The 25,631-nt window shown below is 39.0% G+C and overlaps 1 protein-coding gene across 22 annotated transcripts in view; it reads left to right on the top strand.

The window, feature by feature from the left end:
* The window catches only part of Rims1 (regulating synaptic membrane exocytosis 1), a 489,256-nt gene that overhangs the window by 254,319 nt on the left and 209,306 nt on the right, over nt 1-25,631 (top strand). For all 22 annotated transcript variants that reach the window (XM_029474748.1, XM_029474741.1, XM_029474765.1 and 19 more), the window contains 2 exons: nt 12,700-13,037; nt 16,477-17,318. In XM_029474748.1, coding sequence (XP_029330608.1) covers nt 12,700-13,037; nt 16,477-17,318 — 1,180 coding nt within the window. The remainder of the gene's footprint in view (nt 1-12,699; nt 13,038-16,476; nt 17,319-25,631) is intronic.

Genomic DNA, 25,631 nt, shown 5'->3' with positions numbered 1-25,631 from the left:
TCTGGTTAGTACATCATGTTGTTCCAACAATAGAGTTGCAGATCCCTTTAGCTCCTTGGGTACTTTCTCTAGAAAAACATATATCAGTTACATTTACTTCTGAAATATGTTTTATGGAAATTTCCTGTTTAAAAAATAGTGTAGTTCTGGAATGTTTATTGTAAGCTATGCCTTTAAATATGAGCTCTACTTCTTTAATCAATATAGGATTATTTAGTTAGTTTTTTCTTTTCATATCAGTACTAGAGATTTTGATTTTTGTGCTATTTCTGTTTCATAGATGTTCTTGAATCTGTTGATCAAATTACTCTAATTTTTCTTGATTTATGCTTTTAACAAACTTTAGCTTTGTATCAGTGTCATATTTTTGATAACTTTATTTCCTTTTTTCTTGATAATCCAAGAACGATTTTCATCTGCTTTAGTAATCTCTGCAAAGAGATAATTCTCACTTCATTGATTTTTCTCTTAGCTATTTCGATTTATAATTAATTGTCACTTTCCACTCTCATCCTTACTGTTCTTTTTTATTTATTTTGAATATTTTAAGGGAGTAACATATTATTGCTGTTTGTGATTGTTTCTTTTGCAATGCTTCATAGAAAAAACTTAAAACTTAATTATATCAATATTGCATGGACATCTAGGAGAAACAAGGAAGTGTAACCTCTTCCACTTCGGGATTAGTGTTTCAATCGATAATTTGCTTACCACGTGATTTAGGTGCATGTCAATACTTTCTGCATGCTACCTTCATTTTGATTCATATCAAAACATATTTTACTCTAGCAAAGTTTTTGATCTTGACACATTTGAATGTGATTAGATTGCTTCATTTCAAAAGTGAGGGTATTTTGTTGTTACTGGTTACTACTGTTCATGGACAATATTGCATTTTGGTCATATGCTCTGAAGTGTGTATGTGCATATCTGAGAATAGAGCTTGCTAGGTGAAAGCTAGAAATATAAAAAATTAGCTTTAGCAATTAGTTCTTATAGGTAGTGTAAAGTGTGATAGTTCACTAAGTTGCTTATAAAATATTAATTTGAATTAGTCAAATAAAAGTTTTTTATATATTCTTATAGGCAATATTTTACTTGTGTTTTGAAATCCTCCAGTTGTATAGTTTCCTTTACTTTCTGATACCTCTAGTGGAAACAAATATAAATAAATTATATTATAAGTTTCTTTACCATCATTAGGAATAAAGTTTAATTAAAAGTGACAAAAGTGGAATCAAGTTTTAGGAATGTAATACTAAACAAAATATATCCAATACTTTTATTAATTCTTCTTTGTAATACATTTCTATTGGGATATAATCCATATGAACATGTTTATCAAAATAGTTTATTTTGATATATACATCCTGATTATAATTTTCCCTCCCTTTACTCCTCCAAGTTTTTCTCCACCTACCCTCCCCCAGAGATGATTACAGAGGTTTTTTAAAAATTTATTTATATAGTTTATTACATTTATTGATTTTTGTATATTGAATGATCCCTGCATCCTAGTAATCTGATGATCTTTTTGATGTGTTATTGGAGTCAGTTTGCAAGTATTTTATTGAGTATTTTTTCCTCTATGTTCAGAAGGGAAATTGGACTTTAATTCTCTTTCTTAGTTGAGGCTTTATGTGGTTTTCCTATCAGAGTTTAACTGTGGCCTCATAAAATTAATTGGAAAAATTATCCTTCTGTTTCTATTTTATGGAATAATTTGAGGAGTGTTGCTGTTAACTTTTCTTTGAAAATCTGGTAGAATTCTTTGCTAAAATTGTCTGGCCCTGGTCTTTGTTGTTGTTGGCAAACTTTTAATGATTGCTTCTATCTTACTATGGGTTACAGGTTTGTTTATATTTTTCTTTTGATCTCAATTTAACTTTGGTAAGTATTGTTTATCTATAAATTATGTATTTCTTTTAGATATTCCAATTTGGTAGAGTGCAGTTATTTAAAATATGTCCTTATGATTCTCGAGATTTCCTCAGTGTCGGCTGTTATGTCACCCCTTTCTTTTCTGATTTTGTTATTTTGGATATTCTCTCTGTGCATTTTAGGTTGGATAAGTGATTGTCTACCTTGATGATTTTCTCAAAGAATCAATTCTTTGCATCCTTGATTCATTTTATTGTTTGATTTGTTTCTATTTTATTGATTTCAGGCCACAGTTCATTATTTTTATCTTATTATTTCTTTTATTATTACTCCCCTTGGGTGTGGTTACTTCTTTATGTTCTAGAGCTTTCAGATATGCTATTAAGTTGCTAGTATGAAGTCTCTCCAATTTTTAAAATGTAGGCACTCAGTGTTATGGATGATCCTCTTAGCACAGCTTTCACTGAGTCCCATAAGTTTGGGTATCTTGTGCATTTATTTTCAATGGAGTCTAGAAAATATTTAATTTCTTTCTTAATTCCTCTCTTGACTCATTTTTTTCATGCACTAGAGAGTTGTTTTGCTTCCATGAGTTTTTAAGTTTTCTGTTGTTTCTGATATTGTTGATATCCAGCAATAACCTGGATGATAGTATGATAGGATACACAGAGTTATTTCAATTTTCTTGTATCTGTTGTGGCTTACTTTGTAACCAATTAGGCAGTCAATTAGAGTAAGTTCCTTAAGGTGATGAGAAGAAGGTATATCATCTTGTTTGGGGGTGAAATCTTCTTTAAATATGTTATGTCTGTTTGGTTTATAACTTCTCTTATGTCCTGTATTTTTTTATCCAATGTTTTTTGTCTGGATGACCTGTACATTGGTGATGTACAGGCATTAAAATCTCCCACTATACATTGGTGATGTACAGGCATTAAAATCTCCCACTATCCATGTGTGGATGTCAATATATGACTTAAGCTATAATAGTGTTGTTTCTTTTACACCTGGTGGAATTTTTCCTTTGATGAGTATGGTTGATGGGTATAGTTGGCATCCATAGGCCTATTAGGACGTAGGTCTATTAGGAGGTATGGTATTGTCAGAGAAGGCGTGGCTTTGATGGAGGAAGCATGTCACTCAGGATAGCCTTTGAGATTTCAGATGTTCAAGCCAGGCCCAGTGCATATCACTCTCTTCCTGCTACCTGTGGATCCAGATGTAGAACTTGCAGCTTCCCCTCCAGCACCATGTTTGTTGGTGTGCCACCATGTTTCCTGCCATGATGATAATAGACTAAACCTCTGAACTGTAAGCCAGCCCCAGTTAAATATCTCCCTTTATAGGACTTGTGAAGATTGTGGCATCTCTTCACAGCAATAGAAACCCTAATTAAGACAATGAATATGTAATGCCCTTCCCTACCTCTTTGGGTTAGTTTTGGTTTGAAATGTGCTTTTTAGATATAGAAACGACCTCCCACTGAAGTTAGATCTATCCTTCATGTTGAAGTTTGTTTCTTGCATGCAGCAGAAGGATGGGTCCAGGTTTTGCATCCATTCAGTTAGTCTCTTGATATTGAGAGTAATTAATGATCAGTGGTTATTGATTCTTGTTATTGTTGTTGAGGTTGTTGTTGTTTGGGGGGAGCTGATGGTTATGGTGGTGGTGCTGGTGGTGTGAGTGTGCTTCGCTTCATTTGATTTTGCTAGTGTGAGATTATTTATTTCCTGTATTTTCATGAGTGTAGTTAACCTCCTTGGGTTGGAGTTTTCTGTCTAGCACCTTTCTGTGGGGATGGGTTTTTAGACAGACATTATTTTAATTTTATTTATTATGGAGTATATTATTTTTCTCCATTCTGGTAATTGAGAAATGTTTGGCATAGTAGTCTGTGCTGGTGTCTGATCTTTTGAAGTCGGCAACACATTGGTCCAGCCCCTTCTGTCTTTTACAATCATCATTCAGTAATAAGATGTGAATTCTAAGTCTGCCTTTAAACATTACTTGCTCTTTTTCTCTTTCAGATTTTAATAATCTTTCTTTGTTCTGTATATATAGTTTGTTTTGATGTGGTGAGGGGGATTCCTTTTCTGGACCAATCTATTTGCTATTCTTTATGCTTCATATATATAGGTATCTCCTTTAAGTTAGGAAATTTTTCTTTTATTGTTTTGTTGAAAACATTTTCTGGATCTCTGAGCTTGTTTTCTCCCACTTCTAAACCTGTTATTATTAGTTTTTTTAAATTATTATTTTCATAGTATTCTAGATTTCCTGGATGATCTGTGCTGGGAGTTTTTAGATTTCACATTTTTTGAACAATGTATTCATTTCTTCTATCATATCTAGCCCAAAATCCTCCATTCCCTCTTCCATCTCTAGTATTCTGTTGGTGACACTTGTGTCTGTAATTCCCGTTTGAATTCCTAAAGTATCATTGCAAAATTTCCTCAGTTTTCATTTGCTTTATTGATTCAATTTCCAATATCAGGCCTTGAACAGTTTATTTATTTCCTAGAATTCTTTAAGAGGTGTATTAATTTCCTCTTTAAGGGTCTATATCAAATTCATAAAGGCTGTTTTATGGTCTTTTCCTTGTGCTTCAGTTATGTTGAAATTATCAGGGTCTACTGTGTTAGAATAGTTGGCCTCTTGTAGAGACATATTGTCCTGGGTATTATTGATTGTGTTTTTATACTGGTGTCTAAGGTCTAGGTGCTGATTTCTGAATTTGTCTTTGTCAGGTGTTTCTTGGTTTCTGTTTTCTCTCTGGATTTTATTGTATGCTGTCTGTTTTTCTGTCCAGTTCAGCTGGTGTCTTTACAGGTAATGCCTGTTTGTAATGGACCTTGGCATACTGGGATGACTTGCTGGGAGGAAAGTTAGAGGAGACAATCTTTTTGATCTGTTGGGAATGGGGGCTATGAGGAATGAGAGACCATAGCAGGTTTCTTATAACAGAGCTGGGGATAAGATTGGGTAGATTGGATCTCAGAAGCAGTAGGAGAGGTGTGGATCTGCCTTCAGCATTCTTGTTGTTCTCAGAGGATTGGCCATTGGTTTAGCAGGGGGTGCCTGCTGGATCTGAGTCAATGAAACAGGTGGGGAGGGGGATTAGGAAGGGAAAGTCAGTGAGATCCACAGGTGATGTGGGCAGGGAGGTGTGCTGCAGCTGGCTTTCTGTTGCAGTGCTAGAGATGAGACTGGAGGATCGGGTCTGGGGAAACAAAGAAAGGAGGTCTTTGAGCAGCCTACCTCCATAGGAAAGTTTTATATCATCCATGCAATATGAAGTTTAACATCAGATATAAATAATGAAATAATTTTAAAGTACATATAATCATTTTGGAAATAAGCTGATAGTAAGATTACTATAGATAGACAAAGTTAAATACCAGCCATGATTTTCAGAAAACTGAAACACACACATATGTGGTGTGTGTGTGTGTATGTCTGTGTGTGTTACATGTGCATGTGTGGGAAGCATATTAGGTTGGAAGAGTTGGCAAGAACTAGTGTATGTTGAAGAGTTTTAAATCTATGGGGAAGCAAGTAAGCAAGTTTAAGCACTGGGATGTATCTCATTAGTGTAGTACTGTGGAGCACATATGAGGCCCTAGTTTCAATCTCCCATATCACTGTAGAAGACAGGGAGCCAGTTTTTGTTTTGTTTTGTTTTGTTTTGTTTTGTTTTGTGTGTGTCTTCTGTTACTGCCTTTGCTTTTTTTTTTATTAGATATTTTCTTCATTTACATTTCAAATCCTATCCCCAAAGCCCCCTATACCCTCACCCCACCCTGCTCCCCAACCCACCCACTCCCACTTCCTGGCCTTGGTATTCCCCTGTACAGGGGCATATGATCTTCCCAAGACTCATTGATGGCTGACTAGGCCATCCTCTACTACATATGCAACTAGAGACACAGCTCTGGGGGAGACAAAGTTCAGAGCTGAGACGGAAGGAAGGTCCATCAAGAGACTGCTCCACTCAGGGATACATCCCATATACAACCACCAAACCCAGACACTATTGCATATGCCAGAAAGATTTTGCTGATAGGACAGTGATATAGCTGTCTCTTGTGAGGCTATGCCAGTGCATGACAAATACAGAAGTGGATGCTCACAGTCATCTATTGGATGGAGCTAGAGAAAATACCCAAGGAGCTAAAGGGATCTGCAACCCTATAGGAGGGAACCAGTTTGAAAATCTGTAGGATCTAGAAATGGTATGCAGGATTTATTGAATCAACAAGGACATGCAAAACACTCAATTAAGGAACTGGTTTCAGAAGTCAACTCAGAAAATATGTTTTTTTTTTCTATATTGTCAGTAAAGCCATGTGGAGATAGATAGATATAGATACATATGTGGAAGAGTAGTGTTGAGGTCTCATAGTTAAGAAAACTTGATGAATAGAGAAAGACTCAGTAAGCTACAAGCAAGCTCATATTAATGGCTCGGATCATTGTGTGGGTGGGACTAATAATGTAGGACAAGAATCCATCTTATGGAAAGCATAATTTTTCTATTGCCTGAAGTGTCTGCCATTCCAATGGTCACATGTTTCAAATGAGAGCGAATATGCTCGTGTATGTTAAATACTGATTAGACTAGAGGTAATGATTTTAAGACATTGGTTTATACTGAAAGGTAATCTATTTGAGTAGCCAACACAATTCAAAGCTTAATTATATTTTATCTTATTATATTCTGTGTTGTATGCTTTACAAGGCAGATAGTATGTTTACATAGGAGGCATTGATATTATTTATTAATCAAATATTCATTTGTTGTGTAAATGCTCTAAAATATGCATTGGTTTTGAAGGAGACAGTTTACATTTCTCATGAAGCCTATTGGGATATAAAATTAAGTGATCAAGAATGAATCCCCATGTAACACCATTTAATTAGAGTTAATGAAGATTTTAGTCAGGGACATGTGAAGAGGTAATGTCAGGGCATGACCAGAAAACAAAATTGCCTCTGCATTTTAGAAAGCAATAAAAGAAATCTGGTCAAAATATCACAATGCTGAAGAAGAGTTCAGGAAGAGAAGATGTCTTAGGGTTTTACTGTTGTGAATAGACACCATGACCAAGGCAAGTCTTATAAAGATAACATTTAATTGGGGCTGGCTTACAGATTCAGAGGTTAAGTCCATTATCATCAAGGTGGGAACATGACAACATTCAGGCAGGCATGATGCAGGAGGAACTGAGAGTTCTATATCTTCATCTGAAGATGAACTTCATCTGGAAGACTGACTTCCAGGCAGCTAGGATGAGGGTCTAAAAGCCCACACCCACAGTGATACACCTACTCCAACAAGGCCACATCTATTCCAACAGGGCTACATCCTCTAATAATTCCACTCCCTGGGCCAAGAATTTACAAACCATCACAGAGGGGGTGGTTAAATGTTGTCAAAAGTGGATTACCAATATTAGGGAAAGAAAAATGTAACTGTGAGGATGATAATAAAGTTTCCAGAATGTGAAAAACAAAGGACTCAAGAAGCTGTGTAAAGGGTATGAATTTAGGATATGTTGAAAACAGGATTTTATTTAAAAAGGACAGAAGATACAAGTCTAGCCCGATCCTCCTCTGAGAGGCTTTCTCTCACAGCTGATGAAAACAGAGGTAGAAACCCACAGCCTAACATTCGCCAGAGCTCTGAGAACCCTGATGAAGGTGGGGGAATGAAGGAATTTAGGACTCGGAAGTTTTGAGGACACCAGGAGAACACAGGCCACAGAATCAAAGAAGGGCTCACAGAGCCTCACAGGGACTGAGGCAGCAATCAGGGAACCTACATAGGTCTGTGCTAGGTCCTCAACATCCATGCTGTGGTTGTTTAGCTTGATGCTTTTGGGACTCAACAGTGGGAGTAGGGTGTATCTTACTCATTTGCCTGCTCTCGAGACTCTCTTCTGCCTACAGATAATGTCCACTTATAAGTGGCTACATGTCATGTTTGTCTTTCTGGGTCTGGGTTATGTCACTCAGTATGATTTTTTTTTTCTAGTTTCATCCATATGCTCACCTGCTAGGAGTCTCAGCTAAAGTCACTTCCATAGACTCCAGGGAGCCTCCCTTATCCCAGGTCTCAGAGTAGTACCAGAGATGTCCCCCACTAATTTCTGTCCTCATTCCCAGCCCTGTCCTGACCCCCATCTCCCTGTACCTGATCCCCATCCCCATTCTAGCCTTCACTCCCCTTTCCCACCCAGTCGCCTCCCTCCATCCACCTCTGATATCTATTTCATTCCCCCTTCTCAGTGGGATTCAAGTATCATCCCTTAGGTCCTTCTTGTTACTTAGCTTCTTTGTGTCTGGATTGTAAAGGGTTATCCTGTACTTTATGGCTGATGTCAACTTACCAGTGAGTATATACCATGTTCAGTGGTAAGTCAAACAATATGCCTTCTTTATATTTAATATGTGTTAAATGTAATATCATTAAAAATCACATGAACATATTTATGTTGCACTACCAATAAAATAATATATAAAATTACATTAGAAATGCAGGTGTTTTAAATTACATATTAGATTAAACAAAAAAAAAAAACTCTGGGGTGAGTAAGTAAAATTGAAAGTGTTCTTTTCATTAAAAGTGACACTATAAATTATATGTTTATCATTAATTCAACCATATTAATGTATAAATCTTTCCAAATGAAGAAAAAAAAAACATATGAAAATAGAGTAATAATACAGCAGCCGATTTGGAAAGCACTGCTCCCCCTATTCCCAGAGAAACAAAACCCACGAAGAAATCACTCATTTCTGTCTACTAATACTCTACCACTCACCATTTCCTGCTATACTATTTAATTTTTTCAACATCATGAAATGGCAACTTGATAATTTGTCACCCATTTCTGCTTCACTAAATCCTTCACAGAAAGAAGGGGAAAGGTATAAAAAATTCACCAATATAAAGGAAATTCAGCAACTTTTTTTCAAATTTCAAAATGGCAGAGTGATATTTTTTAAAGTACTGTATCATAGTAAATCACAAAAATACAAAAATATTCATTTTAATGTGTTTTTACCTACAAACATACTTCTGATTACACTAAATAATTCAGCTAGATTTTTTTTTATAAGCAACATATTTCTATTATGTTCTAGTTAACATATTTCTATTATGTTTCTAGTTAATTCACCACAGACCTCACTGTGGTGAATTAACTAGGTAACACTATTATGGACACAGGTAAGAATGCTGTTGAATGCAGTGCTCTGGGCATGCTGTGACCTTTGCCTTCTGGGATTTTTATTTTTTATTTTTTATTTTTTTTTGAAAGAGACTTGAGCAAGGCTATGCCCCTTTGTCATGGAAAAGGGTGGATCTGAAGGTCCTACCACTACCCCAAAGACTGATAGACATTTTGTGGGTGGTAGGAGTGAGCTCACAAGACCTTGCCCCACTTGTAAGGATTTCTAGGTCCTTAAGAGTTCCTGGGAGAGGAAGCTGTTTCCTTCAGTGTTGTAGTTGCCCATCAGTTGCTCATGCTCCTTTAAGTTACCCCTCACCTGCCTCTTGTAATGACCTCAAGTAAATGTGTTTCATTAGCTAAACTGAAGTGGAAATCTTTCTTTGTTTTGCCACTGGTACCCCATGTATTCTCTCTCCTGGGATAGTTCACATATCTGCAAACATTTCATGGCATGGCACATGTAATGAATTTCTTACATAAGCTCATCTTTATATTCCTACTGACCACGTGGTTTTATCTATGACATATCTATGCAGTAAGAAGTGTTGGAATTTATGTTATTTAGGCAAATTTCATCTTTGTTTTTGTCTAAGCTGTTGTTTTTCCCTAATGTTTAAGTCAGAAGCACAAATTTTAAGACCCCGTTAGAACAAAAGATCAGTATATAATTTCTCCAGTTTTTCAGTTTTCTAATGTATATCATGGAGTTTCAGAAGCTGTGCTGAATCACAGAAATCATTTTATTATACTTTGTATTTCATTCCTAAACATCTGAACTACAATAGCTATTACATAGGCATTGCTTATTTGAGGTTTGCTTGGAACATCTCAAGACAGTGAATCCTGCATAGTACAATTTCTAAAAGGAGTGTGCCTGTGTGTGTGTGTGTGTGTGTGTGTGTGTGTGTGTATGTGTGTATGTGTGTGTGAAAGTTTTTGGTTTAATATAAGTCTTAAGATCTTTTATAAGAAGAAATCTGGTAAAGATGTTTCTGTGTCTCTGCACAACAGTTTTGATTATTTATAACTCCAGACAAATTTAATTAATAATTGTTGTTCAAAATGAAAGTCCTAGGTGCACATAATTGTGTTGTGACTTGTAATCTGGATCACTTTGAATATGCCTGTTATTTTTGTATGAAGTATTTGATATTTTTCTGTTTTAATATCATATATTTATGTATCTATGTACCTAGTGTATCTATATATCTAATACGTACATATAATACATTTATTTTTATATTATCTAATATTATATGCATAATGTATATAACCAAAAACAGAGCTTGAGAACTACTATTATGCAAAACACAAGTATATTAACATATATATATATTAATAGTCAATTTCGTTTCACATTCCTGAAGAAGCTCATCCCACATAGAAAATTCCCAAACAAAGATTTTGAGTTATTATGATATAGAATGAAATAAGGCATTGGAGCAATTTGGGATAGGGAATATTTTTCCATAAATTTTTAAAATATACATGTGAAATATCACAGACTTAAACATTAAACTGTATCTTAAAATTGTTTTCTAAAGTATGAATTTTCTTGCCCAGCAATTATGACCTATTTATCACTGGAGATTAAATCAAATGGATTATAAAACTTAATTATTTTATTGTTCAGTATATTCAAAAGCTGAACTCTTCCTGAAATCTTTCAGTTGCCTTTTATTAACCATTTTTAATGCTTAAAATTAAGGAATAAACAAAGCTGTCATGGCATTTTGGGAAACTATTCAAAATAATGATTATCTGCTATTATCTAATAAAAATTATCCTTTCTCAGCATTGCTACTCTTCTTTGTGCCATTTTATTTAATTTAAGGCTGCTGTGTTTTACAAAACGCTGTGGTATTAAGTAGTGGGAGGGAGCACCTTACAGGGCCCTACCAAGGTTTTCCCTGAAGAATCAGGGATATGAAGGGCCTAGAATAAAAGGGAGTTTATTCGGGGTAGGGACTGGAGAAGGGGTAGAGACAGTAGGAGACAGAGAAGGACAGAAAGAGAGAGGAGAGAGTAAGAGGCCTGCATGGGACATGTGGGGAGACAGAGGGGGCAGAGGGGGAGGGGGGTGGGACAGGATTTATTTTGTAGAAACAAAAAATTGACTGTGACTTGCTTTTCATGTGTTTAAGATACTCACACCTGGAATTTACAGAGTTGATGTAAAGTGAGAAAACTTTCTTATGAAGCTCTTTGCACCACAGGATTTTGGGTATTATTGATGTCTTGTCAGGCACAGGATGTAGGCACATCCCTCCCACATCTTGAGAGTCAGGAAGGCAGTCTGAAATTGTCAAGGGAGTCCTGGTTTGAGGATGTCTCTATTTCCATGTTACTCTTAATTCATCTGTAGAATCAGCACGTGTGATCAAATTTACTCATGTGTTTAAAAAGATGAGGATTCAGGGTGCCATGCACAGTAACACTTGGCTTCCATTTAAAATGGAAATAACAGTATATTCTAACTATTTTGGTATACACTTTTGCAGTGGGTTGTTCCCTAGTTTTCTGTCACATATTCAGAGAGAAGACTCCTGTGTATGCCACCATCTGTCTCTGTTCTTAGTGCTAGTCTTTGCTCATATTCTTCAGTATATTCTTTTCTCTTTTTTTTCATTTTCCTTTTTTTTTTTTTTTTTTGGTTTTCGATTTTCGAGACAGGGTTTCTCTGTGTAGCCCTGGCTGTCCAGGAACTCACTCTGTAGACCAGGCTGACCTTGAACTCAGAAATCTGCCTGCCTCTGCCTCCCAAGTGCTGGGATTAAAGGCATGCTCCACCATGCCCGGCTCTTCAGTATTTTTGATTAGCATTGGTCCTTGTACTATATTAATTTTAAATGTCATTAAGAGTAGAAAATTAAATGTTGACCTTAAGCGATATTTCATCACTTATCATTATGTATGTTACTAAATGTTCTAAAATGTTTTAAGAAATCTTACATTTTGCTTGTCACATAGTAATAAATTCAGCCTCAGATGCATTACTTTAGTAAATACATATATGAAAAAAATCATACCATGTGTACCATTAAAAAAAAAGGGTTGCTAGGAAAACTGGACATATATAAGTTGCCCTTTTCTTTTCCTCTAGACTATTTTCTATGTGAATAACTTTCATGAATGGCTTTAATAATAAATGGTGCAGAGAAGATGGACATTAATACATTCCTTTGAGAGACCAAAGTTGATGCACAGAAATATTGATTCTAGAGCTCTTTACAATAATTTCTGATCAGTTGTCTGCCTCACCTTAGGTACTTGTGCTAACGGACCGTTTAAAGAAACATCAGAGTCAATTATACAAACTATGGCAGACATACTGTAAAATGAAACTCAGAATCACTAAATTAAAGATAAGTGAGAAAAATATTCTACTTTGCTTGCTCACTCTTTAAACCCAGGTACTGCTATAGTTGACTGAATTGGGTAAAACACATTTTCATAAGAAATTTCCAAAGATAAATATGAAGGTGATGATGTTCTTTTTCTATAATAAATGTTTGTATACTAAAAGTAAGGTACTTCTTAATGATGGAGAAAGTTTATATTGCTCTTTCTCTTCTCCAAATAGGTTATGTGGGTATGCAATTTATGTCGAAAGCAACAAGAGATATTAACGAAATCTGGAGCGTGGTTCTTCGGAAGTGGTCCTCAGCAGCCCAGTCAAGATGGGACTCTGAGTGACACGGCTACAGGTGCTGGATCTGAGGTGCCAAGAGAAAAGAAAGCTCGGCTCCAAGAGCGATCAAGGTCTCAGACGCCCTTGAGTACAGCAGCTATCTCTTCCCAAGACACTGCTTCCCATGGTGCACCACTGGACAGGAACAAAGGGGCTGAGCCCTCACAGCAAGCCTTGGGTCCTGAACAGAAGCAGGCATCAAGGTCAAGAAGTGAGCCACCAAGGGAAAGGTAATAATTCACTAGCACGGTAAACAAACGTCGAGGGCTTGCTGGAAAGCAGCGCCATGTGTTATCAAGAGCCCAAAGTCTATTTGGAGGCATATGGGGAGAGATAATACTTCCTAGGGCCTATATTCAAGGCAGCAATGGCTCTGAGATGTTTGCCAGCCTCTAAAAAATATGTCAGCTCCTAAGAGATCTGTGTTGGGAGGCATGCCTTCCATATCTTGCATAGATGCCGATGAAAGTTAAGCCAATCATTTGAGTAACAAACTTCCAACTCTGAGCTGCAAAAAAGTCTCTAGTAACACTACTTATTAAATGAGCACTTTAGTGAAATATGTGCTCTTAAAGAATATGATGTAGAACCTGGTCTACTGAAATGCATTATGGGACATCAGAGACTTGTTGAATAGAGCCCTCTGAATTGTCTGCCTGCCTCAGCCTCTGCTGCAGAATCTCCCGCTTCTTAATCCTTCTCCCAGAGTCCCTATCTCTGACTGGAAGTTCCACCATCTCTTCCTGCTTCCAATATTGGCAATCAGATCTTTATTAAAGCCAATCAGAGAAAGCCTTAGGCAGGAACAAATATATATATATATATATATATATATATATATATATATATATATATATTCTGCCAGCAGTGGGAGATGCCAGCACATCAATTAACAACTGTGAATATAGGGACACACTTTCATAGCCAGCTGATACAATTATGTGTGTGTGGGCGGGCGGGGAGAGGTTACCTCAACAGGCAGGAACTGGACTAAGCTTGATTACTTCTGTTTGTGTAACTCTTACTTATGCCACTAGCTCAGGAGTGATCTCCAGCCATGATGACTTCAAAGTAAAGCAGGTCTAGATGACAGTCCTAATAGGCAGTGGTAACACATTATGCAGGGGTGTGCCAAGTATTAAAGGAAACCTCAAGGTCCCTGCATGGCCAACATGCTGTGCCTACCTAACTGAATATGGCTGTGAATTCAGTCAGCACATACTAAGCGAACACTATAATTAAGATAAGAACCAGGAACCAGAGGGTGCAGAGATGATGAGGACGTATCCTTCTCCCCAGTTTATGGGGAAGCAATATCCCAGGGAAGACAGACACCTAGGCAATTACTCAGGATGCTGATTGATAGATGCAAGAAAAATACATACATAACTTTGGAAGCTCTAGAAAGAAAAGAAAAGCCTTTTGAATTATGGGTTGTAAGATTCCCAGATATTGGAGGGGAGTCAGACAACAGTAGGGGAGAGCATGAATGTAAGGAGAACTATTTTGAAAGAAGTCAGAAGTACTGTAGGGGCAACAGGATGAAGCTCACTTGATTCCAAAGTGCAAAGTGTTAAGAAACAAAAATATTAAGTATGCAGTTTGGGGCTTTTCAGAAGATGGTACCTTTAAATATGACAAAATTGGTAGAGCTGTAAAGTTGCTTTTATAAAAGGAACCAAGTTTGGCTTATGATAAAAACCTTCACAAAATGCCAGGGAGTATGGAAGCCTGCTGACACTTTAAATGCAGGAGGGACCCTATCACAAGCAGTGTTCTATAGGTGCACAGGCAGAGGAGGAGCAGTGGGAGCTTGGACTGGGAAGCCTTGGGGAAGCAAGACTGAAAGAATGATGGTTTGCTTCCAATTACTGAGGATTTCTTGACTGTTCTAGAGCATTAATCGGGAGCTCGGGGAAACAGAACAATTAAAGGTAGTGATGAGAAAAAGTATCATTAGCTGGACCCCCAAAACAGAATGGGGGATCAAACCTACCATTTGCATAACCCTCAAGCTGTCTCAAAGCACCCTCACAGATGGGCTTCCTTGAATGTTGTTATGAACATGGTGAGCAATAATCACAGGATCACCAGAAGAGTAAACTCATTCAATATAAGCTTCTAGCAATTAAGTGCTAGAAACCCAATGAAATGTTTGTGAAGAATACAGTCATGTGATCTTTGAAAACTGTGGTTAGTAATTATTAAAATGTGGTGGTATCAGACTCCTTCTATTGCAAAATCGTAACCTCAGACTTGAAGATCCATTTTCGGGTCCATGCCCTTCTCATTTTGAAGTACCACAGTGGTATAAATACCTTAAGCCAAATTCACTCTGCTTCTTTTTGACTCACTGCCACTTTGTTCCCTTTCTGTCCTCACTAGCCCCTCTCCCTTACCCACCCCACAATGTATCTGAGCAACTGCACTTTGCTAACCCACAATAGAAACAACTGATTCCCATGCTGTGTATAAACAGAGATATGTGATACATGCGCGCACACATGTGCACACGCGCACGCGCGCGCGCACACACACACACATTCACAGACTTGTGAATAAATCCTGTCTCCCTGAATTAGATTCCCCATGGTCTGTAGAATTCCAAAGCAAGCCTTAGGTTGTCTCCTGTTTAACTGCACATTGGAATAAGTCCAGAAGGCTTAGCCAAGGGTAAAATATTTTACGGCATAACGTCAGGGTCTTGCCTGGGCAGGGCCTTCGTGTGGAGAAATACTGAAGAGGACCCTGAAGTATATGAAGTATACCTTTACAGGATTCAAAGAGCTGCCAGTCCCCTTTCCTTTAATTTTCTCTTCACCTGTGACAAAAAGCATATAAAGAATGACTTAAAAACTAGTTTCTTCTTTGGAGATCTCTTTGGAAATAAGGAGGGATGAAGGATGCATGAGAAGAAACAGCAGCTTTAAACACTGCATTATGTCCGAGCTGAGGACACTCAGTGGTAGAGGGGGCTGCCTGGCATGCATGCACACAGCTTTGGCTTTGAGTCCTAGTAATGTAACAAACAAACAAACAAACACACAAATATCAGTGTTTCTATTGATGTGACTTGAGAAAGTTAAAATATAAGGTATGGTTTAGACATTCTTTTCTGATTAACAATAATGATAAAAAGGCTTAGGCATAATCACATCAAAATTAGTTTGCTGCTATCAGAGATTTGATTTCTGAAGTGAGCAGGCATGTAATTCTAAAGGTTTTCTTGATAATCGGGAATCATAAGTACGCAGTGTTCATATTATACATGCATGGAAAACACATTTGATCTTGCAGTGATGTAAGCAACTTTTGCTGCTGTAAGCTCGTCTTTAGATCTTATGTTATTATTGACCGTATTATTACTGTGTGAAATATTTTCAGTCATAAGAAAGTAAGCATAAACTGTTCCTATTGAATTAAAACTTTTTATTTAAATTCAAACTTTAAAAGGTGAAAAGAACTTTTTGATTCTATTGTAATGCAAAGGATCACTTTATCAATCTTAATTGGTACATAAATTTAACCTGGTTCTTGACTTCAAATTTTAAGTAGACATGGGATTCGATCTAATTATATGAAATAATTGATTTAGGGCTTGAATGTTGAGACAAGAATGTTTCTTGGTGTGCTGTTTAAATTTTATCAACTGTTCTCTGCGCATCACAGGAAGAAGGCTCCAGGGCTTTCAGAACAGAATGGCAAGGCAGGCCCGAAGAGCGAGCGCAAACGTGTCCCCAAGTCTGTGGTGCAACCCGGGGAAGGGACCACGGATGAGCGGGAGAGGAAGGAGAGGCGGGAAACCCGCAGGCTGGAGAAAGGGCGCTCTCAGGACTACCCGGACCGGCTCGAGAAACGCGAGGATGGCAGGGTGGCTGAAGACGAAAAGCAGAGGAAGGAGGAGGAGTATCAGACTAGGTACCGCAGCGACCCGAACCTGGCTCGCTACCCGGTGAAGGCGCCGCTGGAGGAACAGCAGATGCGCATGCACGCCCGGGTGTCCCGAGCGAGGCACGAGCGGCGCCACAGCGACGTGGCGCTCCCGCACACCGAGGCTGCCGCCGCTGTGTCAGCCGAGACCACGGCGGGCAAGCGCGCGCAGACCACCGCCAGGGTCTCTCCCCCGGAGTCCCCGCGCGCACGCGCGCCCGCTGCCCAGCCTCCTGCGGAGCACGGGCCGCCGCCGCCGCGGCCAGCCCCGGGTCCCGCAGAGCCGCCCGAACCGCGCGTCCCCGAGCCGCTCCGTAAGCAGGGCCGCCTGGACCCCGGCTCGGCTGTGCTCCTGCGCAAGGCCAAGCGCGAGAAAGCGGAAAGCATGCTGCGGAACGACTCGCTGAGCTCAGATCAGTCCGAGTCGGTGCGGCCGTCCCCGCCCAAGCCGCACCGGCCCAAGCGGGGAGGCAAGAGGCGTCAGATGTCGGTGAGCAGCTCGGAGGAGGAGGGCGTGTCCACGCCGGAGTACACGAGCTGCGAGGACGTGGAGCTGGAGAGCGAGAGCGTGAGCGAGAAAGGTGAGCGCGGCTCGGAGGTGGAGATGCGCGCCCAGTGCCTGCCTGCCCGGAGATGCTGGGCTGGGGGACCGCTGTGCCAGGCGCACCTGCGCCTGAGAGATGCGACCGGACGTTTGCAGCGGAGATGCTGCGCTCCGAGGTCCCTGCGTGCCAGACGCACAGGCGCCTCCATCCCCCTTCAGGCATGCCTGTGAGCCTCACTTAGAGGCGCGTGGTCTCCAGTGGACACAAGTCTACTGGCTTTTGAGGTTCACGTGCTGAGGTCAGAGATGCAGGTGAAGATGTTTGTGTTCCAAGATTAGAGGTGAACTCGGGTAGGAATGCAGACTGTGGAAGCTTGTACTTTTTTGTTTATTTATTTATTTTTAATGTATTTAACAAACCGCCACTGCCAGCTCCAGTTTTGAGTGAGAAGTTTCTTACTGATTTTGCTTCCTGTCTGTCATTCAGGGAACTGAGAGGTGCAATCTTAACATTTTGAAGTTACTATTTTGGTGTGCATTTGTAGGGGAATAACTTGTTTTCTAGAAAACTCAACTGTGCATGCAAATGAGTTGTTTATACCATAGACAACTATATATAAAGAACTTCGTTGTACATATTCAATTTCTAAAGGCACAGTTTTCGATTTTAAAATTGACCCTTCTTGAAATTTGTAAATAGATTCTAAATGATATTATTTGAGTTATTACATATTATGATAGTATGTTTTGCATAGTAATTTTGAGCTATGAAATTCACATTCCAAAGTAACTGAGACAGTATGATAGGTGTTTCCCTCTAAATCAGTATTTTTCAGTCTTATAGTCATGTATAACTATTTAGGCTTAAATTAACTGAAGTTAAATACATTTAACCATTCACTTCCTTAATCTCACCAGCTATAATTCAAATGTTCAAAAAAGATTAAAAAGTGCTGGTCTAGGAAATGCTTCAATTTAAGATTATAATCACACAAGTCTCTTGGCGGCTGGTAGTCACATTCTGATGCTGTTCATTCAGATAAAGCGGACTACAGTTCTAACTTTGGTGGTAACTAACTTCCTTCTGAGAGTATTGCGTTTTCTTGAGTTTAGCAATGTATTTGTATTTGGGTAGGGCTATTCTTTCAGGTTTCACCTTCCCATAATTTATAACTTCTAGACAGTACTATATTACAGACTAAATATAGTATATTTTATTTAAAAATTAATCTTGCTTTCTCATACTCTTGATACAGATTGTGCCTGGGCCCTCTGCATTCCTGGCACCTCCTAGTGTCCACACAGTGTGCAGCTCTACACAGGAACAGTTAACAAATCTCTTTCTATCATTAGTGTTCTTGTTCTTGCAAAAAAAACAACAAACAAAAAAACCTTGAGACAGTTGTCTTGGAGTTCGAATGTATTTAAGGTGGATCTGACTCCTTTAGCTTTCAGTTAGATGGCATCTCTTGCTGCACACCTACTACAGGCTTTTACAGTCAGTTGATGAGTAGGTTACAGTAACTGTGTTTGATTTTCCCCTAAAGGAGTCAGTGTTAGTTACATTAATGTGTCCATTTGACCACTGTGCGGATGACTATTGACTGGGGCAATAGACATGCATATTTTCCTTAAAGAAAAGAATTACACCAAATATTCATTAGTTTCTGCTACACATCTGGATGCATGTGGACTCTGGTCCACATCACTTACAGGAGCAGTATGTGATTTAAGAGCATCTGACTGGTGACATGGACCATTGGATGCAGGGCCCAGTGTGCTGTGTGCAGTTGCTTACCTCTACTGGCAGCCTCCGCTGGTACTTTAGACATACATCATGAGCTGGAGCAAAAGCTCTTATTCTGGGGATTTAGGAGCATCATAAATCCTTAGGTCTTAATTTATACTTAATCTCATTTTCAAGTGAAAAATTTGAATTTTTCCAGCATCAAAGTTCTACTATAATATTTCATTCCTAAATTAATCTCTATATAATGAAGTATTAACTGTAATATAAATAACTTCTTAATAGTGAACATGTTCCTACTCAAAATTTATTAATAAATGCTACCCCACCCTCAGTTCTCTAAGGCTGTTTTAGCATCCGTGATAGGCTTCAGTACCTCGTGACAGCACACATCCCTTAACCTTCCCGTGTCTTCATTTCCTTATTGGCGTAAGTATCTAGCTTGGGAGGTTGTTGAATGAAAGATCATGCATATGTATCAAAGCCAGATGTTAAATTAGCATTCTTCCTGCCTTGATTTTGCTTGTGATGTCAGCCCTACAGACATCTGTGTTAGTTTTTTGTCACAGTGGCAAATACCTGAGCGAAGCAAGTTGAAAAGAGGAAAGATTAAATTTGGTTCTCAGTTTCAGAGATGTCTTGGGTGGTTGGCTGGCTCAGTTGTTTGAGTCTGCAGTGGGCAGAGCATTATGGCTGAGGGAATGAACCTGCTGCAGAGACTCTCCTTCCCATGGTGGCATTAACAAAGAATAACAGGAAGGGAGCAGGCCAAGAGACATCTTTCCAGGCCATGTCTCAGGTGACCCATTTCCTTCAACTAGAACCTACCTCCTGTAATCATTTCTATCATATATCAATAAAATGTTAAATCACAAATCAATCAGATTAGTTGGTAATGGCTGATTCCTCATGATTCAGTACTGCTCCCAAAACTTATTCTGAGCACTGTCACATGTAAAATCAGACTTTCAACGTGTGAGCCTCAGAAGGACGTAGGCTCAGGTCTGTCATCTTAAAACCATCCGAGAAGCTGAAGCAGGAGAATTGCCGTAGACATGATGTCAGCCTAGGCTGTGTAGTAAAAAATGACCCAAAAAGGCATGAGCCAAATCACCCATCGCAGTATCTAAAGTAGTATTCACTGTGACAAAATTACCTGTGTCTGACATGCACAGGGAAGGAGAAACAAATTGCTTTATATGTCAGGGGACCCAGTGGGATAATCAGGAAAAGAGAGGTCTCTAAAGATGTTTCTAGAGGAGCAATGGATGCCATGGTATGTATTTTAGACCACCCTAGTACATGATCTAAAGAGGCAGCCTGTAAATATCACTGTTATATCCTCAGATGAAGGGATAAGATGAGAGCTGTACTGAAGCTGTGCAAATACACAGCTTGGACTGAGCCCAGAGCCTTTCCTTCTCTGTTCTTGGGTCTAGCCTGGAAGCTTCTAGCCTCTTTTCAATCTAATCTTCCAAGCTGACTGATTCAATCCAGCTTCTCCTGGCTTCTGACTGAATTGTTCTGCCTGGCCTCATACTTTTCTGGCTCTGTCTGTCTTCACTTGTGTGCTTGTTCTCTATGCAACCTATCCCAGTAAAACTATTCTGGTAGAACTACCTTATGCACACACCACACAATGCCTCACTTTTTCGCTCCCTGCTCTTCAGCAGCCTCTCTTTCCTGTGCTGCTCTCATGAGAGTTTCATGTATCCCACCTCTGACTCATTCCCTCAAATCTTTCTCTGATTCATTACTTTGTCTTCCCCTCAATTCAATGTGATTTTTCAAAAATGGCTGCTTCCTTCTACAAACTAGCCTTACCTTATTGTCAGGGATTAAAAGTGTGTACTAAGGGTGTGTCTGTATTCTAGCCAGATCATACTGTAATCCATGGCATGTCTACATTCTTGCTGGGTCATATAAACCTAGAAGGTCCTTGGATGTGATCCCTTGCCAGAGCAGCCATATTGCTGGGTTAAAATTCCTCTACAGCAGTGAGAGGTCAAGTTATAGTTGACAGTATCTAGGGAATTGGTTTTTCCCATTTATTAATTTCACAATTGATGCAAACATTAACATGATATTTAGTGTATTATAACTACTTATTACCATATTGATCCATTGACATTATTGCTTGTATATACCAAATTCTGCTGTCTTTTGAATTCTTAGGGAATGTATAGTTATCACATTCTATGGATACACTAAAGTTAATCATACTATGCATATCCCCTTCCCTCACAGAGTTTACATTCCTTTGAGAGTATGATCAACAGATAATTATTCTTGGCTGTGGTAACACATGACTGTAGTCTTGACCCTTGGGAGGTTGAGGCTGAAGAATTGTGACTTGGAGTCTATAGAAAGTGAGACACATTTTCACAAAAACAAGCCAAACAAAACAAGGATTAGGTATGTAGGTCACTGTCTAGCATTCTCAGGTCATGGGATTGATATTTCAAACTTATTCTTTTTCCTCCCCCAACATGTCCTTGATCCTTCTCACCTTCCTGTTCTCCCAGATTCATGCTATCACTCTGTCTCTCTTTCTTCCTCTCAGTTGTCCTCCCCCTCTCTCTCAAAAAAAAAATCAAAGCAAGCAAAATCAATAAAGCAAAATAAATTGAAACAAAACAAAACAAAACAAGAAGCACACAGAAACCATGGAGTCTCTTTTATGCTGATCAACCACTCCAGGGCATAGAGCCTGTCCTGATCATGGCTGGCATAACCAGTGATACTCAATGGGAGAAAACAAAAATCTCCTTTCCCAGAAGTTATCAATTGCAAATAGCTTTTTGAAGAATGGGGCTTATGTCTACTCCCCTTTTCAGTGCTGGAATTTTGTCTGGCTGTCCCTACTGACACAATGTCTGTGAATTCACACGTGCAACAGCCCTGTTGTGTCTGGAAGATCCATCTCTGGTTCTTAGAATTTTTGGGTCTTTACTTCAGCATAGATCTCTGAGCCTTGGCAGGAGGGCTTTAATGAAGACATTCCACAAAAGAGAAAGGGCAAACAGTAAACTTAATCTTGACTATTGAAAGGCTCATAATTTCCGTGATGAGCTCGGGTGAACATTTATGAAGAGGTCTGTGAGTAAAGACAGGCCAAGATGGTGCCATCTTGAGAAAAGAAAGAATTGAAGCCAGTTCAGGGATAAAGAAAAACTACTACTTTTTTCCAAGGTTGTTGATTCACTTATTCTAGCAAGGAACTTAATATCAAAGTCCTACGTCAGAAGGAGATGGAAGAAGTGGCTTGATTCCTTCACTGTGGGTAAAATGATACAATGTAAATTCTCTATTCATTTGAACTGTGTGTGTGTGTGTGTGTGTGTGTGTGTGTGTATGTATGTGTGGTCTCTCTCTCTCTCTCTCTGTGTGTCTGTGTGTGTGTGTGTGTGTGTGTGTNTCTCTCTCTCTCTCTCTCTCTCTCTCTCTCTCTCTCTCTGTGTGTGTGTGTGTGTGTGTGTGTGTGTATGCATATACTTTTCCACTTTATATATTCCTGTATGCTTGCTTAGTGTCCAACCAAGTGTTTATTCTTTAATTTGTCTCATTAACTTACACATGGTGGAGAGGGTCGTAGGATGGTCCTTTGACAGCTGGGAAGACTCACATGAGCATTAACGCACAAGAATTTGACCTGTCTGATTTCTCATCCTTTAGGTATTACAAATGATACTGGAAAGGAAAAAAAGACCGGTGTCTGGCTTTGATGAAGGAGAGATAGACACACTTCTTCCTTTTAGCCTGTACCAGTGAGTGATTATCTCAGGTGCTGCTGGCTTTGGTCAGAGGAGGGAGAGAGACCAGAGGGAGAAATGAGAGAAAGGTGAAGAGACCAGAGATGGGTCTCTACATGAGAGACATGGAATTGGCCTCAGCTGTTTAAACATATGTGAAATTTACATGTTTGGGAGAGATGGGAAGACTGTAACTCCTCCCAACTTTTTTGCTGTCTATCTGTCTGTCTCTATCTCTTGTCTTTCTCTCGCATGTAACATGATTCCCCATTTCTAATAATATATTAAAAATAGGCAAATCATAAAGAAGGCTAGGCTTTTAGTTTCAGATTCTTCCCTATATAAAAATGACCAAAAAAATCTTCTTTTCTCTAAGATAGGAGTTATGAATATAAAGAAATTCTATAAAAAGGAAAGAAACTCCATAAAAAGGAATTCAAATCTTTACATCTAACATAATTATATCCCATAATATATCTTTCCAAATTAGGCTCCAGCTAGGAATATTAGTCATTTAGCAGCATCTGATATAAGTCTCTGTTCTTGACTTAGGAAAACTAAATTAACATCTGCACTACATCCTTAAAAATAATCACATAAGATTTGCATGTGATATGTGATAACTGTATCCATATAGAACATCTTAAAAATAAGTATGTGCTGGTCATTTGAAGGGGAAATGTTGGCGCTTCAAAGCCCATTCAGAAAACTGTCTGCTATTGAGGATCTCATCTTCACCTTTTGATCTCAGTCAGGTCCCTTGTAAAATGCAGAATCATACTGCAGTGTTCTGACCCATTTTACCCGGTGAATGAAAAGGTTGTCCTTACTCTTGGTTCAGCTCAGCAGAATCACAAGATCTCAGAAGCACAAGACACTCTCTTTCCATACCATCCTGGAAGGAGAAGGGACCTTGGGTATTCAGAGCTTCCCCATTCCCTGCCCTTGAGGCTTCTCCCTTGTCCTCTGTCTTCCAGTGTAGAACACATTTTGGTTCTAGCTCCAGCCTAAAGTTCTGAGAAATGTCTGTCACCTGTCTACTTGCTAGTCTGCTTGCCCATGGGCCAGTGTGGCTGCCTTGTTTCCAGTGGATTTCTGACACTACGTTTGGGAATTGAACCTTGTTCTAGTATTTAGTCGTGTCCCTAGAATGGCGGGATTGAGTCTGATTCTATTCAAAGGCCTCTAACTGATGTTTTATTTGCAGTCTATAACCCATGCACATGATTGAGAGGCTCCATCTATGTCAGCCACTGATGAGAATTACCATATAGAAATTCACTTATGCCTCCTACATGGTTCTTTGTATGTCACGTGACAACTCTGATTCCCTGCCATTCTGAATTTAACGTTTCTTGCTTATGATCATCTTCTTTGCATGTCTTATTTTTTCTTCTTCCTACCAATTTTATTTATTTATTTACTTATTCATGAGCAATTCTATCATTCCAACTGGCATATCCAAATTTATTTTCAGAAAACTAAGGCTGTTATCCACAAGATGAAATCATGATTGTATTAGTTCCTTAAGTCTACACAGAATTTTACCAGACAGGATGATATAAATAACAGAAATGTATTTTCTCACAGTTTGGCAGTCTACACGTCCCAGATGTAGATACTGGTAGGGCTGGTTTCTTCGACGAGTCATGAGAAGCATGTTAAAGTGAGGAGCTGTTTTGCCTCAATTTGTCAGTGGTTCAGTTCAGTCTATAACCCTCATGTCCATTCATTCTGGGCCCAAGATGAGGAGAACATATTAGCAGGGATATAGAGCCATGGCTGCTCAATTCTTGGCAATGAGAAAAGGGGAGGAAGAAAGGGATGGAAATAGTGCATATAGAATGAATGATTATTTCTATGATATAATTTCTTCCTGCAGTCCCTTATTCCATCATAGTGCATGAGGTAGTATCACGCAGGTTCAAAACAGGGCTTCTCTCTTAGTTAACCCTTAGTATGTGCCTTCAAAGAAACACTTAGTTCTATGAGCCCTCATCTTAGAGATGTGTCGCAATCAGTTGACAACCAAGGTGTCTGCACATCTGTCTGATGTGCAAACTATTCATTTAAATCATAACTTGCCCCCTTATGATCCATATTCATGTCATAAGAGCAAAATTAATTTATATTATCTCCAAGAGTTCCCATATTCTTTTCTTTTGAAATACTGATGGCAACGAGGAGGAGGATGTTGGTAATGGTGACGATGGTAGTAGTGGTGGCAGTGGCAGTGATGATGATATATGTGTTTGCATCTGTCATGGCATGGATGTAGAGGCCATAGGACAACTTTGTGAAATCTGTTGTCCCCTTCATTTATGTGGGTTCCAGGTATTGAACTCAGATGAAAAGCTTACATGGTAAGTGTGTTTATTAATTGATCCACCTCACTAGCCTTAAATTCCTCATATCCTTAACAGTTCCTACATTGCTCAGAAGGTGAAAAGCAAGGTATTCTCTGAACCTAAAGGGAAATTCTTGCAAGACTTTCTAAAACCTAAGATGAGTTCCATACTTGTGGTGGGTGTACAGTGGCATGGAGTGTGTATTTTCACTAAAATAATGGAGGAATAATTTTCTGTTTGATTCACTGTTATAGTTTGGCTGTGAAATGTTTCCCCATGGGCTCATACAATTTCACACTTGGCCCAAGCAATAAAGCTCTTTCATGAAGTTATTGAACCTTTGGGACTGTGAACTTGGTAGAAGTCTATCACCGAAAGTGGGCAGCCTTGAGGACTGTAGCTGCTCTGCTTCTACCCTGAAAACTCTCCCTCTCCCTCTCCCTCTCCCTCTCCCTCTCCCTCTCCCTCTCCTGCCGCCTCCTCCTCCTCCTTCTTCTTCTTCT

Source organism: Mus caroli, chromosome 1, assembly GCF_900094665.2.
Source record: "Mus caroli chromosome 1, CAROLI_EIJ_v1.1, whole genome shotgun sequence".
Lineage (NCBI taxonomy): Eukaryota > Metazoa > Chordata > Mammalia > Rodentia > Muridae > Mus > Mus caroli.
This window is presented reverse-complemented; position numbering and strand designations above follow the sequence as displayed.